The sequence below is a fragment of the Leptidea sinapis genome, chromosome 2, assembly GCF_905404315.1.
Source record: "Leptidea sinapis chromosome 2, ilLepSina1.1, whole genome shotgun sequence".
Classification (NCBI taxonomy): Eukaryota; Metazoa; Arthropoda; class Insecta; order Lepidoptera; family Pieridae; genus Leptidea; species Leptidea sinapis.
Genome location: NC_066266.1, coordinates 383,415 through 404,622, shown reverse-complemented (window position 1 = coordinate 404,622; position 21,208 = coordinate 383,415). Strand labels below are relative to the sequence as shown.

General features: G+C 41.0%; 1 protein-coding gene across 1 annotated transcript in view; it reads right to left on the bottom strand.

Moving 5' to 3' along the window:
* Positions 1-608: 608 nt before the first annotated feature.
* The window catches only part of LOC126974657 (protein stum), a 94,560-nt gene continuing 73,960 nt past the window's right edge, over positions 609-21,208 (bottom strand). The window contains exons 8-10 of the mRNA XM_050822201.1: positions 8,239-8,319; positions 7,116-7,229; positions 609-5,337 (exon numbers count right to left, since the gene is read on the bottom strand). Of these exons, the coding sequence (XP_050678158.1) occupies positions 5,249-5,337; positions 7,116-7,229; positions 8,239-8,319 (284 nt within the window). The 3' untranslated portion in view covers positions 609-5,248. The remainder of the gene's footprint in view (positions 5,338-7,115; positions 7,230-8,238; positions 8,320-21,208) is intronic.

Below are 21,208 nucleotides of genomic sequence, written 5' to 3'. Positions count from 1 at the left end.
GTCACTTGTTTGGAATTAAGTAGTGACAAAGGTAAGATAAAGACAAACGGCCTTACAAATAAATATGGTTTAAAGTTCTTCTTGAGAAAAACCAAGAATATGCAAAATGTGTACAAAATACACATTTTGCTTATGATTAGTTTATTCAGACATATTATAACGTTTCCCGCGTTTATTTGCCAGGCTGTCTGACATTTTGATAACATTAGAATGATCATTGGTTTAACAGTGTTGTTAGCGATATAGTCAACAGTTTGGATATTCTTGGTTTATTCTTAGGTATAAATTTATACCCAGTTTATTTGCAGGCCGAAAAAAAATAATTTTGAATAAATTACTTCGCGTTTATTATTAACACAGAATTTTAAAGATTGAAATGTCTTATGGCTATGGATTATTAGTATGTTATAAGTACGAGGAAATAAATGAAAACTCCTTGTTTCGGGGGTTCAGTGACGCGGTGCATTATGATACTATATTATGTTATATATTATAATCATGTCACGTTTTACTTGTTTTACAGAAGTAACGAATATTTATATTTTAGTTTATATCCCCCTAATCTGAACACAAAATACAACAACCAGGATTTAGAAATAAAAAACAGATTCGGTATAAAAGTGTAGTATATTTTATTTAATGTTCGTTCATTTAAAAATGTTAATTAAAACTAGTTAAGTATATTTCTATTTTCTACGGCTAATATTAATCAAAGACTTTAGTCTTGTCAAAAGGTAATAAATTGCTTCATATATTAATAAGTACTTAAATCAAACATTTTTGAGAATTTTTACAAAGGAAAATGGGAAAATGTTAGCGATTCCAATGAGAGTGTAATAAGTAGGAATTAGGTTAAGCGGAGCTGCAATAGGTACTCCCGAGTAATGGAATCGAAATTTGTCCCAAGTGAAAACATAGTAGTATCTTCTTTACACAACAGTTACGAGAAACATATAGAACAAACTATGCATGTTATTTTAGCAAATAAATTGCATTACTTATATTAATTTTACAAAATGAAGAGACTTACATTAATCTAAATGTAACTCAATGCTATCACAAAATACATTTGTTATGTATGTAGTTGTTGTTACCGGTTACTGAGATACGGGCTACCAGAGATAATCTCAGGACCTGTCGTCGATGACGTCACATCGTCGCTTTCTTACGGTGTGCAAAACAAGCATCACTTATTATTAATAAATAATCAACGATTAATTCTTTCTGTATTATTGATTGATGTAAATGTGTTGTTATCCTAATTTAATAATATTATAATTATGAAAAATCAATGAAAGAATCTGAGTTAAGTATAAAAAATAAGTACCTAGCTACTAATTTATGTGGTAGTACTTTTATATAGCGACACAGAAGTACATAAACTACAGAAGTATTAACAACAAAAGTCGAAAACAAGGCAGTGATAGCACGAGAATATCACAAGGATTGTGTAGACAAACAAATTTAGAATACTTTAGAAATGCATTTAAGAGGACTCGTATGGCAAAACAAAAATTAAATTTCATTTCATAATGATCATAAAGAAGCGCAGCACTGAGCTAATGTAGAACCTAGTTTTGTTTACCACAAGTGTCTTCTAATAACATAACAAACAAGTTATCATTAAATATATTACATATACCACATGGCCACATTATCTCTGGACTTCGCTGGAACGTGAAGCCCTCTCCCGTGCCTCATTCACCACCTCGGTTTGCATTTTCATGTACCTAAGCATGTCGTGATATTTTCGTGCTATGACTGCTTTATTTTTGAATAAATTTTCATTGTAACGGTTTGACTTTTGTTGTTAATAGTTCTGTAGTTCCAAATGTTCTCTGTCGCTATAATAGATCTGCCAGAAAAATAAAAACTTTTAACGTAACCCAGATTCTATCATTGATATTTCATCATTATAATAATAATAACTATATAATACCGAATAAATAAATTGTAGTTCATTTATTAATAATCATATACATCCTAGTGATGCTTGTTTTGCACACCGTTAGGCTAGGGTTACTATGGATGCGAGTTCTGACGAAAATTTGTTCTGACGAGTTCTGACGGATTCGTCAGAAGAAACAAACGCCTGGTATCCAATGACAGTGTTTACACTGGCAACGACGAACGCGTCAGAACATGCTCGACGTCGTTAGAATCACTCGAGCGTTCAAACGAGTTTGATTTTTTCGCACGACCTGCGTCTGCGAGAAAACAAAAATTATCACAACAGAGATATTTCTCGGCAAAAGTGGAAGAAAGTTGCTGCAAAACTCAACACTAGCAGTAAGTACAATTTTTTATTTTGAAGTGGGGTTCACATTAATTAGGTACACGAGCAATTAGAATTAATGTTTACATTTTATCTGTCAAGAACATGACATGAGGTTGTATTGAAACAGAATTTCACCTGCTGGACTAACAAAATAATTTTTCAAGGTTTCTCTAGTCTCATTCGCGCTTCTTCCATAGTGATTATATCTCCGTGAAACTGGCACATTGTGTAGGGACTCAAAGTCCACCTCGGGAATATCAACGGAACGGAAGTAGGTCTGACACCTTCTTTATCGATGTCAAATCAAATTCATCAAATTTGTCCATCTTCGCAGAAACGAACTGACTATCAGAATAACAGAAAACGCGCACAGTGTAAACGGCTTGTTCTGACGAGGATTTCGGACGTACTCGTCAGAACTCGCATCCATAGTAACCCTTGCCTAACAAAGCGACGCGACGATGTGACATTATCAACGACAGCTCCTAACATTATGTAACGGGGTAGAATGCAATTTTACAATTCGAGCACAGATGATTGACATCAAATCAAAAAAGTCTGTGTTCAATGAAGTACGTGCGTGTGTGCAAGACGTTATACTTCTATGGTCTAACAAAACAAAAATCTTTAAAATCACATTGCTCATACTTAAGTCGTTTATTTTATTGAATACAATCAATGAAAATATTATTACACCGCATAGTATACTTAAATGATGTATTTAAATATCATTTAATTGTTTTATAGAATAAGAAAGATTTATTTTTTTGTATAACTTATACAATATATTGAAATTTATTAAACTCTCGTCCATTGCTTGTTGTTCAGTAGACATATGAGTTAGAAGAGGAGGTTAGTTGACCAGCTAGCGTCAGGGTGACGGTGTCCGCTCCATCGTATAATTCACTCTGGTAATTGTTCCCTAACGCGCCAGAAGAAGTATAACTTAAAAACTGTAACTTAGATACTTATACGAGTACGTCCACATAAAGCCTCTTGCTGCTTGACAAGCGACGAAAACAGGCCAGGATTATTACTTTAGTGTGCTCGACAAGCTACGTTTAACATTCTCAATTTGTATATAACTTTGTGTTAATGAGCGTGCATTGCTTAAAATAGAGGTTAACAGTTTACCTATATTTTTTCGCGGTTTCACAGATTTCACAACAGTCTATCTAGACGCATAAATCATCTTAGAACTGTAACATAGTTTGTTCATAAATTGTAACTAGCCATAGTCGTTTTCTGTTAATATAATTAATTTAAAAATCAAATTATAAACGCGTTAGAAACGGATTTAACACATTTTTCCGGCCACTGAAGTTGGACCTCATCAAACTACGCCCAGTCTTCACATAAATATAAAAGCATTCAAGTCATTCCAAGCAGGTGCAGTAATCTGTAATATTTTATATTGTACAATTAAAATAAGAACAGACAGATCGACAACCGGATTATTTAGAACTTGACGTATTTAGGAACCAACTTTTGTAGCGTTTTTAATCAATTTATTTTTTAATGACTGAATGATAATATAATCATCATGGCTAGAGTTATTAAACAATATTTTATTTAAATTTCTTTATTTATTTATAATTTCATCAATAAATAACTTCAAATGCCTTTCGCTAAATGTGAACAATAATGGCGCCGACGTTCCTATTCATAATTATGTAAATCGTGCAATAATTATTCATCGTTAACCTAATTTACTTCGCTAATAAAATAAATTACAACATATTTTTTAAATATTAATTTACAATTGGAAAACTCTTTATGGAAGCATAAACTATAATCAATTAATAAAAAATTCTCTGACCGGCAGATAATTCATTTCTACAATGCATCTACCTGGCATAGAGAAAAGTACTTACTTAACATATTACTATATATTATACATAGACTATACCACAGGCAGGAGTTTAACCCACAAACTAAATTTCATATCGAGAGTTGATAAAAATTAATTAAACACTGTAAAATGTTGTAAATTTTTAACTTATTAATAATTCTTACCAACTTACGCAGCTCTTAAACGCAGTCAACAGCTGTGAATACCCCCCTACCACGAAACTGAATTCAACAATTAGCGACAGTTAGAGCCGTTTTATAATATCTACTAATCTTCTCTCGCCAAAAAAATTTTAATTTACCTAATATAGCAAATTGATAACGGTCTTTCTCTATAGACATATTCTTCCAATTTTATATAATACTGTAGGTACATTGAGATTCTTATACAAAATATCAAATATTATATTTCAAATGTTATTAATAAGTTACAGAATAAGTACTAACTATAATTATTAATAATGTTATAATTCATTAGTTGGTCAGAAATATTTTATTTATTCCCAAAACATAAGGTATAATTTTCAATAACGCCAATAGTTGAACATTCATCGATCACAGAGATGATCAAAATCCCTCGTTTTTTTATTGAACATCTTTTAGTACAGATATTAATGCAAACTCCGCTAACAGATCACCGCTTTTCATACACACAGATAATTACAAAGGCGACTTTAAAGTTGTTTAATTTCGCTTTTTTTATTATTATTTTCGTTTAATATTCAGGAAGAATTATACAATATATAATTAATATCATATAATATATTATATGATATATTCACAAAGCGAAGCTCTATCTAAACACAAAATCCAAAAGCCCGTGTCCAAGATATACCTACATTCAATATATAAAAGACTACTCGCGTTTATTCAAAATGATAGCGAACCTGAAAATACATTGGTCGAGGCTTAAGAGATTTGGGCTCGAAATCCTAGAGAAGGTTTCCGAGAAATTCCTTCGTTAAATCGGGAAAATCATTCGCAGTAGCGAAGTAAGTAGTAGTAGTTCATTTCCTATGCAGATAAAATCCGATCCGATTCGCAAGATGCTGGAGGGGAAACAAGGAGGGGAATCCCTAATGGTTCAACCCCCCGGGGATTGACGCTAGAAGGTATTAGTTACGCTCTGGTATGATTGTTTGAGGTGACAGGTGGAGCACCTTCAGCCTCCTCTGCAGCAGCTTCCGCTTTCAACTTCCTGTACTTACCTGGAAATTAATACACGGTATTATTAATATGATATACGTGCCTTGCAACTCCGAATTTGATATTAAAGAATAAAGTAGGTAAAGACAGCTTTTGAGAAGAAAATGGTGGGGTGGTTGTGTAATGTAGAGACGAAAGATGAATATAGACTCTACTCCACAATTATTCATAAAGACCCCAGTATCAGCTCGATGCAGCTCGAATTGTCGGGAACCCAGTACTCTGTGAACGGCTGGATAACATGGCGTTGCGTAGAGATACCGCATTTATCACGGGAGTGTTCCGAAGACATGTTTGACGTAATTCCTGCCGCCGAATTCAACCTTCGCACGACACGCCACACTTAAGGATTGGTATCCTTAAGTTCCTTGAAAACCGCAGTGTTGAGGAACTTTCTTTCACGTACGACCACGCTGTGAAATGAGCTTCCTTGTGCGGTGTTTCCCAGAGGATATATCTCTGTCGACATCCAGGGTTGCATATTCATACGGTTCTTCATTCTTCTTCCGTCACCATACGAAATGTTACGTACCTAAGTAAGTAAGTAATTATAAAAGTTTATCACCATTATTAGGTCATCACCTACAAGAGAACTCCTCAATATTTATTAGCACAGATATTTTAATGAATCCCAAGGTATCAATTACAAAGGATGCTTCAATATACAAACATCAATATACAAAATTCAGACTTATAACTGTCCGCAATCGTTTATATAATGTAGTTAATATATATATATATATCTCGGAGATTCATTTGGATTTAAAATCGGGCGTCACGGTGTTTGTATCCACCATGTTATTTAAGTCGATCAGTGCGCACTACCGGCGCGGGCGCCAGTTTGAAGACGAATGCGACTTCTCAATGAGCGCTCAACTGATGGACAATAATAACTAACTTCAATCACGTCACCGACAGTGATGTACACAGTGACAACTTCAAACACACTTTGAAAGATGACGTTCGCCATCAGTTCAGCCCAATACACCGAGTAGAATATAATCATACAGGCCATATTACTTTTATATTCTAATTCTCCGATATATATATATATATATATATATATATATAACGAAATATAATGAAAATTGTCTTTGTTTGAGGCTCTTTCATGACTAAACCACTCATCGTATCGACATGAAACTACCACCATTCGATGTGGAATTTATCCTAGATGGTTTATGGCTACTTATTATTTTTATATACTATTTATTTTTCGAATTCCAACGTTCCTTCCCCTTTAAATTCGCCCAACGAAGCGGACGGGAACGCGCGAAAGCGCTTTCCATTTAGAATTTATACAATAAATATTATGTCATAATTTATTGGGTTAACACTCACAATTACAATAACATGGTGCTGAAAATATTATTTAGTGAAAATAAGAAAATTATAAGAAATTTTGTGTGTCCTAGATGTGAGCCAGCGAGTCCGAACGTTATTTTACGGAAATCCTATCCAAATGTTACGAGTTTTCTTGAGTGCTTAATTTATTAATTTATTTATTTTTAACTTAGTTAGTTTCGCCTCTATACTCGAGTAATGAGTCTCGTGGCAGAATTCAACGAGTCAACATCTGCTGTTAAATAATAATAAATTGGTTAAAGACTTAGCGAAATTAGCACTCAAGAAAACTCATAACATTTAGACGATGAAATTCAATATTTGGAAATAATAATATATAAAAGCTTGTTTTAATATTTCTTTAATGATATTGACTAAGAAAAGCCAAGCAAGTTCACCCAGAACATCGATGAAGTAGGTATTAAAAATGACTCACGTGATATCTTCAACATGATAACTCCCCACCAGATCGACCATCCCCACCCGACAAGGCAGAACAGTACGGTGAACAGCTGGCCACAACCCACCAGCAGATTTATAATCAGAGACCCTAAGATACAAACAATCATTAATTTTCTTTACAGAAATTGTTTAGACGCAAATCTAGGCATTGCAATTGATACGCCTCGCCCATTACAATGCAGTGCCACCCAGGATTCTTGAAAAACCCAAAAATTCAGAGCGGCACTACAATTGCGCTCGTCACCTTGAGACATAAGATATTAAGTCTTATTTGCCCAGTAATTTCACTAGCTGCGGCGCCTTTCAGACCGAAATACAGTTAATGTTTACACATTACTGCTTCACGGTAGAAATAGGCGCCGTTGTGGTACTCGTAAACTAGCCGGTATCCTTTGTAAAGGAGCCTCCCACTGGTTAATGCAGTTATTGTTGTGATATCAACCAGCTTAACATTGTATGTACAATGTTGACACGGCTCTTTATATATATATGAGTATAATAAATAAAAAAATAAATGTGTATGAAATTGCCGTTTTTTACAGAAAAAAATAACCATTCTTTCATTACGCGAACGGTGATTTCTTGATTATTTCGTAATTTAATTTGGTTCTTGAACATTATAAATTCAAAATTTATTAATTAATATTTTCTTGTACTTCAGTCGCGTGGACTAAATTGTGGTATAAACACTCATTTCTTTGTAGGCAAAATAAATTTATTCGTAGTATTTTACACTAAGTGTTAAACATATATTTCTGCCATCTCACGGGAAGTTCTTTTAAGACTTCAGGATATAATTTTGGTGACCTAGACTGGACAACCTCTGTGAGGACATGTGAGGGAAAAATGGTTGTCGGTTGGAGCCAGGTCTGGAGGGTAGGCAGGATGCGGAGGCTTTCATATATCTCTTTTTTTACACAATTTCTAATCTAGAATATTGAGCTGCTATATGGGAAAAATTCACTGAGAATGATCGCACCGAGGTGGTTTTATTTTAATCCAAATAGCCAGTTCGCAACACGGGCAATATCATACATAAACCCTTATTATATTATTGATTTAGCTGTAATAAGTATATATGTATGTATGTAACTTACCAATTCTATGTTTTGCTCCGTCGTGAACTCCGAATCGTGGGATTCCAAAACAGAGACAGAACATGCCGCTAAATATTGTTCCTGAAAGAGACAGCAATACATTAGGGCATGTATATACTTAGAACGTAAGTAGCGTTAAATAGACGAGCTGGCAGCCCGGTAGAGCGTGAGCAATGTTGATGTGTCAATGTGTGCCTAGATTGTGGTTTATTATGCAAAATAGAACTAACACCAAGTGTGGCTGACTGTTTACGACTTGTCAATCAAAATCGTAGTACCGTAAAGTATATACAATAGATAGAAATGGAAAGCGCCTTTTCTATCTTGCTGTATCTCCTTTAGATATGTTTTACTCTCGCACACGCTTTGTATAATATCTATACAATAGTGACGACCTGTATAGCCGAGTGGTTAGCGATCCTACCTACTAATCTCACATTTCAACTACTTCCAACTTTCACGATTTCAACGGGCACAATGCCGAATGGCTTGGATAACGTACCACAGACTACGCAGGGCGATCTGTGCATAATTTTGCATTGGCGTATGGTCTGTCCCAATTGGTTGAGTAGCCAACGCGGCTCCCGGATGTGGATAGCCACATGGCGTCCTTATTGGATCTTCTGCTGACTACACATCCCGATGGTTACCAATTCTTTGTCGACGCCCCTCTCGGAACCTCCGACCATTGCCTGGTCAGGAGTGTAGTGCCTATCCGACGCCAACGTCACAGACCACCAGCGACCCGCCGCGTTTGGCACTACAAGTCAGCAGATTGGGATAGGATGCGTTCTTTTTTTGCATCCTACCCTTGGGGCAAGGTTTGTTTCCCTTCGGATGATCCTAGTGCCTGCGCCGTTGTAGTAGCCGACGTGATATTACAGGGTATGGATATTTTTATACCAAACTCTGTAGTACCCATCGGTGGCAGATCACAGCCCTGGTTTGATGCGTCAGTTAAAGCAGCATCTGACTGCAAAAAACAGGCGTATCGAGCTTGGGTTGCGGCGCTGGGCACAAAGGCTCTGCATAGTTCTTAAGAGGAAATACAACCGTGCCTCCAGATTTTTAAGCGGCAAATCGCCCGTGCAAAGTCAAAACACGTCGTCAAAATCGGCGAGCAGCTTTCCAGTTACCCGACCGGAACACGCAAGTTCTGGTCGTTGTCGAAACCTGCTCTTGGTAACTTCAGCCAGCCGTCCATGCCACCGTTGCACATGAGGAATGACACCCTGGCCCATACGGCAAAAGAGAAAGCCGATTTCTTGTGCACTCTTTTCGCCTCCAACTCGACTCTTGACGACAACGGAAAAACACCGCCGACCATCCCGCGGTGTCAGAGCTCTATGCCTGAAGTACAGTTCAGACAGAAAACTGTTAGGCGAGCTCTGTTTTCGTTGGACGTCAGGAAGTCGAGCGGGCCGGATGGCATTTCTCCAATCGTGCTTAGAACGTGTGCCCCTGAGTTGACGCCAGTGCTAACGCGTTTATTCCGGCACTCTTATTCTAAAGGCGTAGTCCCTGACTCATGGAAGTCAGCCCTTGTCCATCTGATCCAAAAAAAGGAGACAGTTCGGATCCGGCAAACTACAGGCCTATTGCTATTACCTCCCTGCTCTCCAAAATCATGGAGAGCATAATTAGCCGTCAGCTCTTGGTATACCTAGAGGCTCACCAGTTGATCAACGACCGACATTACGGGTTTCGCCATGGTCGGTCGGCAGGTGATCTTCTGGTATGCCTAACACATAGATGGGTTGCGGCTATTGAAAGCAAGGGGGAAGGCCTGGCAGTTAGCCTGGATATAGCGAAGGCCTTTGATCGTGTATGGCACAAGGCGCTCCTCTCCAAACTTCCATCATTTGGGCTTCCCGAGAGCTTGTGCAAGTGGACCTCCAGCTTCCTCACTGGGCGCAGCATACAGGTCGTTGTCGACGAATATTGCTCGAACCCGAAGCCCGTGAATGTTGGAGTGCCCCAAGGCTGTGTGCTGTCTCCCACGCTGTTTCTTCTGCATATCAATGATATGTTGGACACCTCCAATATTCATTGCTATGCAGACGACAGCACTGGTGATGCCGTATACACGGGCCATGCAGGTCTCTCTCGGGAAATCGTCGACCAGTGCCGGGCGAACACAGTTCGATTCAGGCAGGCAACGCGAGCACACGTGCCGCGCTATCAGTCCTCCTTCGAATATTTTTATTACCTGCATTATCGCACTATCTGCTCAGGCCACCTGGGCTAGCTATTGTGATCGCGCGCTATTGTTCGGGACTCTTTGAGTCTCGCACCTGTTACGTTCCTTCGCGGAACGTAGCTTAGTTATTATCAGTGTTAATTACCCGGTTTTACGATCGTGTTAGTTAGCACCTGTGCTGTGTTTCGCGATTCTGCACGCTAATCGTGTGTGTTTGTGAGTTGCAGTTCGTGCCGTGTGTGTCTTCTCCGCGGGGGCCTGCACAGCGTGCATCGGGGTTCCAGCCCAGCCAGTCTACATCCAGCAAAGCTAAGTCTTAGGCTTAATTATTATTATTAATTACTTTTAATTTTTGCATATTTTATTATAATTAATATTATTTATTAATGTGCAAGTGTACAACTTAACTATAGTTGTCCACTTAACTATTATATTCCCCCTCTGCCTGACTCGGGCAGCGGGGGTTGGCACCCGCTTAACCTAATTAATACATATGACAACCATGGCTTCACCAATGGTTCCCGACGAGGGCTTCTTCAGCGCTCTCTTAGATAGATTATTTACGGAGAAGATCGCTCTGCTAATGAAAGAAACAATCAACGAGACAGTGGAAGCCGCTATTAAAGCGAAATCCAACAAATATAACACGTCGTCTGACGTTTCGGGTTCCGACGGGGAATCCGAAATGGAATTAGGCAACATCTCCGATGTTAGTTCCGTGGCCTCGGTCAAACCGAGAAAAGTGATCACCCGATCAGCCCGCCCGCCTGTCCTTCAGGCTTACTTTGACGTGCAGGCGACCCTTAAGGTCCCCGCGGTCACTCCTGACAGCACAGAAGCCCCTCAGGCTTCCAGTGCTTCACCGGCCCAGCCGGAAACCGCTCTACTGTCGAGAGCGGAGAGTGTCGCGTCGGACACGGACGGCTTCACCACCGTGAGCCGTAAAAAGAAGCGCGGTCGCGAATCGCCTTCTGTCGATGGCACGCCCGCCAAGAAAGCCGCGGCCGCGAATATCCCGCCTCCGACCAAGCGCCCGCCCCCTATTTTTATAGAAGACCGAGGCCGCTGGTTGGTGATCAAAAATAGGATCCCAAAGACGCTCGTCTTCCAGGCGAGGGCGTACCAATCTCTTATCAAATTAGAGACCAAAGAGGTAGCGGACCACCGCGCCTTGACATCTCTTCTTAGAGAGCTGAGTGTGGGTTTCCACACGTACGCCCTGCCTGAGGAGAAGCGTCTGAGGTTCGTTATTAGGAACGTCCCGAGAGAGAGAGACGAGGCCGTCATTCTGTCGGACCTCAAAGAGCAGGGTTACCCTGCACACGAGGTGCACCGTATGCGCGGCACCAACAAACAACCATTTAACATGGTTCTCGTCGTCCTCGACCTCACGCAAGAGGGAAAGGAAATTTTAAATATAAAATCGGTTTGCTCCCTTCAGGGCATCCGGGCCGAAGCTTCTCACAACCGCGGGGGGCCCGGTCAGTGTCACAGATGCCAGTTATACGGGCACTCGGCACGCAACTGTGAACACACCCCGAGGTGTGTGAAGTGCCTCAACAAACATGGCACGCCGGAGTGCCCTCGACAAGCGCAATGCGCGGAGCCCCCGACCTGCGTCTTGTGCGGGGAGAAGGGGCACCCCGCGAGCTATCGCGGGTATCCAAAGGCACCCAAACACAAGCGTCACCCAGGGCGCAGCCAGCCGCAAGGCAGAGCAGAGAAGGTGGAGTTCACTCCGACCTTCAAACCGACGCCGCCTGGGCGAGGTCTCCTCCGGCTGCCACAGAGGCCACTCTCGCGGCCCCCGCGCCCCTCCGGCCACCGCTAGCGTCCCGCCCGGCGGCGTCGGTCCCGCGACCGAGGCCACCGGCGCCCGCGTCCGCGTCAACAAGCAACCAAGGCGGCAGCGCCTTTGCCTTCATGTTTAAGCTCTCAGAGCTGTTCGACATTGACGAAATCACAGCCCTGGCCAGCAGGCTCGAGGCTGTCCGGGACGACCCGCCGTCGCTCCTGCAAGTTATGGCAGACAACGCCAAAATATTCCGTGCCCTCACCGATATAGGGCGAAAGTATAAAAACATTCGCGATGCCTAATTACGCAAGCGGACGGGTTAAACCACATACGCTCCATATAGCGTATTTTAACGCCCAAGGCCTTAAGCCACAACTAGACTTGGTGAAGGAGTTCGCTCACGAACATCAATTAGACCTATTCTTAGTGCAAGAGACATTTCTAAAACCACGTATACGCGATCCGCGTATCGCTAATAATAACTTAGTCAGGAATGATCGCACCACCGGTATGGGTGGTACCCTCATTTATTTTAAAAGGTCTCTACACTGCATTCCTATAGATCCTCCGGTCCTCACTAACATCGAGGCCTCTGCCATCCGAGTCAGTATGGCGAATCACCAGCCGATCACTGTATTTATTTCAGCTTATCTTACGCCTAACAAACAAGTATTAGACACAGATATAGAAGCATTACTCGGCCACGGGGCCGCAGTCATAGTGGGCGGCGATCTTAACGCCAAACACTCCAGCTGGAACAGTAGAGCCACAAATAGAAACGGAATCTTATTAGATTCGCTGACAGACACGCTGAACTTTTCAGTAATAGCACCCGACGAATCAACACGCTATCCGGATAACGTCGCGCACCGACCCGACATTCTAGACGTTGCGTTACTTAAGAACGTAACGCTCAATGTAAATTCAATCGAGGTTTTTCACGAATTAGTGTCAGACCACCGGCCCGTCGTTCTAAATTTAGGCCCACCGGTTTACTTTCAACCACCGACGAAAACAGTGATCGACTGGCAACGGCTGGAAAAGGATCTCGAGTCTATCAAGTCCGACGACCTTGACCTTATACCGGACGTCATCGACTCGGTCGACACGGCTCACAGTGCTATCTCTCATGTGACGTCACATTTACAGAATAGGATCAAGGCCTGCTCCAGGCAGGTTCCGACGATGCAACCGCATCGCCTAAACCTGCCTTCAGAGGTCAGGAACCTACTCACACAGAAGCACAGAGCCACTAGACTTTACGATAGGTATCCGTCGGTCGAGAATAGGCGCCATCTCCGCTACCTACAGCGGGTGGTACGGGAACGTATCGTGGAACTCCGCGGCGAACGTTGGGACCGCTTGCTCGGCAACCTTAAGCCATCACATGTGGCTTTCTGGAAGCTGCCTCGCGCGTTCAAACAGGAGCCGCCCACTGTCTTGCCTCCTTTGGACAGACCGGGACTGCAGCCGGCGCTCGATGACGATGAGAAGGCTGAACGCCTCGCCGATAGCCTCGAGAGTCAGTGCTCTCCAAATGCAGCAGCCGACCCGACACACGTTGACGAAGTTGATCGTGAAGTTGAACGTCGCTCCGCTCTGAGCCCTTCAGGCGATGTAATAAACCCCACCTCTTACGAAGAGGTGAAGCTTATCGTTAAGGAGCTTCACTCCAAGAAGGCCCCGGGGCCCGACACTATAAACAATAGGGTTCTTAAAATCCTACCCTCGACTCTTATTACTTTATTGGTTATCATTTTTAATATTCTATTGTCTAATAGCGCGTTCCCCGAACAATGGAAGGATTCCATTGTTATTGGTATCCCAAAACCCAATAAACCTAAAGCTAATCCGAGTAGCTATAGGCCTATTAGCTTTATTAACTCGATCGGGAAACTTTACGAAAGATTAATCCTCGCGCGTCTTAATCATTACATCGCGGAGCTCAACCTGATACCCGACATACAGTTCGGATTCAGAACCGCTTGGTTGCGCGGAATATATGTATTTATATTATATATATTTATTTCTTATTATCCTACTCCTCCTTCAGTATCCTCTTTACCGCTTCTATATTCCATTTCCTAATGGCAGCGTACAAGGCCACAGAGATGGCGCTAGTGGTTCGCAAAAGCCTTCAAATCCGCTAATTACGCGAAGTGAATCGAAGGACGATCGTTATTGCTTTCGAAGTGCCGCTGAGTGACACCGCTGCGCCGCCGCACGCATTATATTGAGATTCGCGCAATCACCGCACTAACTTTATAAATTAATTAAATACCTGTGTATGTGTCAAGTTTTAGTCATAGCGTTTCCTACTTGAAGATCAGCTGGAGACAGAACGAGCTCATCAAACAAGGTAGGTACGTTGCCTTCCTTCCGCCATATTACAATATAATCCTAATTTAAGTATATAGTTATTTCCTACCTCCTTAATTTGAACCAGCGCATACAGTCCACTAAATTCCGCAACACCATTTTTTTCTGGTCCTTCGAGCCGGATCGTTACTTTATTAAATACTTAAATTCTCAAATGTAATAGGTTAATATATTGTTCGCGAGTGATCGGTATTTTAACCTACATAGTTGTTGAAACCCGCTATAATCGAATACTTAATTCGCTTCTCGTTTCGTAGGAATATAATCCGCTTTAATACAATAGGTATTTAATTCGCTTCTCGCTTAGTAAATATTTAACCCGCTTAATGTAAAAAGTATTAATTAAGACATCGTTTTCGTCTTAATATAACCGCATTGTCGAAGTAGGTATAAAGTCTCGCCACACGCTGTGAAATACCTACCTACACTCCGCTTCAACAAATAATTCTTTAATATTAAGTTTAAATCATAGCTAAGACACCTGTAGGCTTGGCCTGTAGGTAATTATATTGTCGTAATGTTCTTATCGCTAAGCAATCTACGATTGTTGAATGCATGACCAGTCTAGTACTGACCCGTAGCTTCGTATAGATATGCGACGTCGATAGATCATCTGTAAGTGGTCATTCGTTCTGACTTATACTGTAGGTACTTAGTTAACATTGAATATTAGTTAACGAGTTATGATAGATTGCTCATCCTTTATTGATTGATTTATAGTGTTTACTAAATTGTATTAAACTTTAATATTATTTAGTTTGTTCACTTACGCATTTGTATACATATATATACTTACAAATTTAAAATGGCTAGTGAAAATAAATTGTTGCTTTTACACGCTAAGAAGAATGTAATGTTTTCTCGAGTTCAACAATTAGCAGAGAGGGCTAAGGATTTATCAGCACAATCCGCGAAAGAATGTTTTTTAGCTGATATTGAAACCGTAGATCGTTTGCGATTGGATTTCGAGAACATTTTAGATGAAATTAATTTATTGGAAATGACTATAAACCCCAAGTACACAATTAACATACAACCATTGTGTGCTTTCGAAGATTTGTATAGTCGTGTCAAGCATACCGCGAGAATTATTTCATCGGAAATGCAAGACTTGTCGACAGTGTGTCGCGATCGCCCAAAATTACCGCCTATTCAGTTGTGTCAGTTTAATGGTGATGTTAAAAATTGGCCACTATTTTACTCTGCTTTCAAAAACACTGTCCATGATAACCGCACTCTCACTGACTCCGAGAAATTACATTACTTGTTAGGTAGATTAGATTCAAAAGTACTATCGGTGTTTGCTGGTGTGTCAGCCACTGCCGAGAATTATGGCATTATTCTACAAACTTTAATAGACAAATACGAAGACAAGCGTTCGCTCGCTTCCGCTTATTTAGATCAAATATTCGCATTTAAACCTTTAACTTCTGTTAGTATTACAGGTCTTGAACAATTTCTTGATAAGTTCGCTACTTCTGTTTCGGCGTTAAATAACTTGAAGTTCAATCAACTCGCTGATTTTATATTTTTGTATACCGCATTGAAGAGACTCGATCCGGAGACCGCCCGCGCTTTCGAGGTACAACATCGTGGATCTGAAATTCCATCGTTTGAAAGCTTAGTTTTATTTGTTCGCGATCACGCTAAAATATTGCAGCGCACTTCAAACAGTGATTCATTAATTAAGAATCGCTCGCGTAGCGATGCGACTGTAAAACAAAATAAGACTACTCACACATATGTCAATACTAGTGATTCCTCATCGCGCGCTTGTTCACTGTGTAAGTCGTACCATGAACAATTGTACAAATGTACTAAGTTTCAAGAGATGAACCCCACGGAGCGATTTAAATTCGTAAAATTAAATTCTTTGTGTATAAACTGCTTGAGTTCACGTCACCTCGCTTTGAAATGTAACTCTGGATCGCTCTGTCGCAAGTGTCAAGGAAGACACCACACGCTGTTGCATTTCGAAACTAATCGTTATGTAGCTCCCGCGAAAGTCAGCCACACAGCGTCATCGTCATCAAACTTAGGCGTCGACCAATCGAACACACAACGCTCCAACGCTAAAGATGTGACATTGTGCACTTTTTTGAATAGTGTTCATTCCGCTCCGCGTACTCATAGCACAGTATTATTAGCTACCGCACGCGTCGTTGTATTTGACTCTCATGGCAGGGAACATAGTGCTCGCGCTTTACTCGATAGTGCTTCACAAAGCAATTTTATTAGTCGCAGTTTGTGTCAACGATTGGGTTTGAAACCAAACCAGAAGCCCAGGTGTTCCGTAGTCAAGGGAATTGGAGGTCTTACTAAATCGATAGACAGTTCAGTCATGATAAAATTCTTTTCCAGGTTCAATCTAGGTGTATGCTTCGATATGAACTCATTCGTAGTAGATAAGGTAACTGAACGCTTACCTACCGTGTCGGTTAATAATTTAGCCTTAATTAATTTTAATAATTTACCTCTGGCTGACGATAGTTACTCTATTCCAGGAGACATTGATTTGCTAGTTGGAGCTTCAGTCTTTCCTCACCTTCTTTTGTCCCACAAGGTTCAAGGTCAGCCTGATTCCCCTTCACCCGTCGCTCTAGAAACAGTTCTAGGTTATGTCATCGTCGGTTCTGCCCCTGCTTGTATTGATAATTGCTTGTCAGTATCGAATTGTTGCTCAGAAGATCCGCTTGATGCTGCCGTGCGGAAATTTTGGCAGATAGAAGAGATAGATGCTCCGCATCCAATGTGCCCAGATGACGCGGCATGTGAAGAAATTTATAGTAAAACTACTACCCGCCAGGCAGACGGTCGTTACGAAGTCGCACTACCATTCAAAGGAGATGTTTTGTCATTAGGGGATTCACTGCAAAAGGCAACAACGCGCTTCTATTGCTTAGAACGTAAAATGTTATCTTCGCCTAAGTTCAAGGAAGCTTACGATAGTGTCATACTCGAGTATTTAGAAAAGGGGTATATTTCGCCAGTACTTCCAGATACGGACGCAACACAGAGCTTACGGTCGTATACCATTTCGCATCATGGAGTTATAAGAGAGGACAAGGTTACGTCAAGGTTACGCGTTGTCTTAGACGCTAGTGCTAAAACTACTACACAAGTATCTCTCAATGATATTTTATACAGTGGTCAGAATCTTCAAGGAAACATATTTAATATTATGGTCAATTTCCGCCTATACCGCATCGCTTTTTCCGCTGACATACGTCAAATGTTCCTTTGTATTGGGATTCGGCCATGTGATCGCAGATTTCAACGTATTTTATATCGCTTTTCCCCGCAAGAACCTTTGAAGGCATATGAATTCAACCGCGTTTGCTTCGGATTAACGTCTAGTCCATTCCACGCACTTCGTACTGTTAAGCAGCTACTTTCGGACGAAGGTGCGTCTTTCCCGCGAGCAAAGGAGACTGTCGATACAGGTTTATATACAGATGACTTTGTGTATAGTGTCGATAGTGATGAAGAAGCTATTAGTACCGCAGCCGAAGTAATTGCTCTTTTTAAGGCAGGCCAGTTTGATCTCGTAAAATGGACATGCAACTCACAAAGGGTTTTAGACTCCATTCCGCCGTCTCATCGTCTCTCTTCAGTTAAGGAGTTCGATGATTCTGAACCACATAAAGTACTAGGCTTATGTTGGTCTCCCGCTACAGACTGCTTTGGTCTTAAAATTAGTACACCCGCAGAGTCTTGTACAAAGCGCACTATTTTGTCTTGTGTTGCTAGAATATGGGACGTTATGGGTTTCGTAGCTCCTGTAGTCCTATACGCAAAACTTCTCATTAAACAACTTTGGTTATGTGAATGTGATTGGGATGACATACCACCTGAACATATTCTCCAACAGTGGTATCGTTTCAAAGAGGAACTTCCTTTACTTAGCAAAATAAAGATTCCACGGCATGTAGGCATCTTTGCTGGTGACATTATAAACATAGTGGGATTTGCAGATGCAAGTGAAAAGGCCTATGGTGGCGTAGTTTACTTCCACGTTAGAGATAGTGTCGGTCTGCGTGAGAATGAATTTCATTTGATAATTGCTAAATCGAAAGTTTCGCCTCGTAAAGTCATATCACTCGCACGTTTAGAGCTTTGTGCAATCCTTGTATTAAGTAACTTGATTACCAAGGTAATGGAAGCTTGCAATAATCGCATAAATATTCATAGAATTTTCGCATTTTCGGACTCAACGGTTGCCTTGTGTTGGGTGCATTCTTCGCCCCATCGTTGGGATACCTTCGTGGCTAATCGTGTAACTAAAATACAAAATGACCTTCAAGTGAATACATTTTATCATGTATCAGGTATTGATAATCCCGCTGATTGCTTATCTAGAGGGCTCACCCCCGCACAAATAATCGATCATCCGCTTTGGTTCTGTGGTCCCGAATGGGTTAAATTGAATCCAGATCATTGGCCAGTTATCGCTTTTAACCCATCGACAGTGTCGCATCCACCTGAAGAAAGGAATCATGTTCATGTCACCGCTGAATTTATGGAAGAAAACTTGATCGTGTCGCTTGCAGATCGCTTTTCATCTTGGTCAAAGCTTCTACGCTGTGTAGTTTTTATATGTCGTTTTGCAAAGTTATTACCGCTTCGTGAAGCTATCGTTGCGTCAGATTTAAATTACGCTGAAAATTTAATATGGCGTCAAGTTCAACGCGCTCACTTCCCTAACGAAATAGCTAACTTACAGAAAGGAAAATGTTGTAGTCCGGCGTTTCAACGCCTCAAACCATTTACACAGGATAAACTCATTAGAGTCGGAGGTCGTTTAAGGAATTCTGATCTAAGTTTTGACAATAAGCACCCTATCATACTTCCGAAAGGGTCACATTGTAAACCTTTTAGTTGACTACAATCATAAGTTGAACTGCCACGCGGGCCCGGATCTTTTGATGTCTATACTACGCCAAAGATATTGGATTCTATCCGCTCGTAATTTGATTCGTAGTCGGGTGCACAAATGTTTACCCTGCTTTCGACTCAATGCTAAGCCGAGTTTTCCAGAAATGGCAGATCACCGCTCTTGTCGAGTTACGCCAGCTGTTAAGCCTTTTGTACATACGGGAACGGATTACGCAGGCCCTTTTAAGGTGACTATGTCACGCGGTCGTGGAATTCGTCCAACCAAGGCATACGTGTGCCTTTTCGTATGCTTAACCACTCGCGCAGTGCACATCGAATGTGCTACTGATTTAAGCACCGCCAGTTTTCTCGCGGCTTTTAAACGATTTTTATCACGCCGTGGTTTTGTTTCGCGTCTTTATTCTGATAATGGAGGAAACTACGTGTGTGCTAAACGTGTTCTTTCAGAATTACACGACTTTTTAATGTCAAAACATTTCAAGACTGAATTTGGTCATGTTTTAGCTGAGCATCGCATCCACTGGTCATTAAATGTCCCAACTGCCGGTCACTTTGGTGGTAACTGGGAAACCAATATTAAGAGCCTAAAAACTCACTTATATCGCGTAGTAGGCGACCAAATTTTAACGTTAGAAGAGTTTAGCACTGTACTTACCCAAATCGAGGCAGTAATGAACTCTAGGCCTTTGTGTCGCACGCTATCTAATGATCCTTCAGAACCGCTCGCGTTAACACCGGCTCACTTTTTAACGCTTACGCCTCTAAATTACCTACCGGCTAGAGAAATAGAGGAAGGGCCGTTACATTTGCTTTCGAGACAAGATTTAATTGATAAGCTTGTTCAGTCTTTCTGGAAGCGATGGAAATCTGACTACTTACATACCCTTCAAATGCGAAGCAAATGGAACAAGCCAACCAACCCTATCGAGGTAGGTGATGTCGTAATTATAAAGGTTGATAACGCACCGCCGCTTCACTGGCCATTAGGGCTAGTCGAGGAAGTATTTCCTGGATCAAACAATGTTACTCGAATTGTTCGCGTGCGCACTGCTATAGGTTCATATTTGCGTCCTGTAGTACGTCTTTGTCCGCTACCTAAATAATTTTGTTACTTTCGCTTAGTTTAGGATTAGGTTAAGATTTCGATTACTTTTGTTCGCATAATAGTTTTGAAGGCAAGGCTTCAAGCCCGGGGGGAATGGTTGCGCGGAATATATGTATTTATATTATATATATTTATTTCTTATTATCCTACTCCTCCTTCAGTATCCTCTTTACCGCTTCTATATTCCATTTCCTAATGGCAGCGTACAAGGCCACAGAGATGGCGCTAGTGGTTCGCAAAAGCCTTCAAATCCGCTAATTACGCGAAGTGAATCGAAGGACGATCGTTATTGCTTTCGAAGTGCCGCTGAGTGACACCGCTGCGCCGCCGCACGCATTATATTGAGATTCGCGCAATCACCGCACTAACTTTATAAATTAATTAAATACCTGTGTATGTGTCAAGTTTTAGTCATAGCGTTTCCTACTTGAAGATCAGCTGGAGACAGAACGAGCTCATCAAACAAGGTAGGTACGTTGCCTTCCTTCCGCCATACTACAATATAATCCTAATTTAAGTATATAGTTATTTCCTACCTCCTTAATTTGAACCAGCGCATACAGTCCACTAAATTCCGCAACACCACCGCTCACTC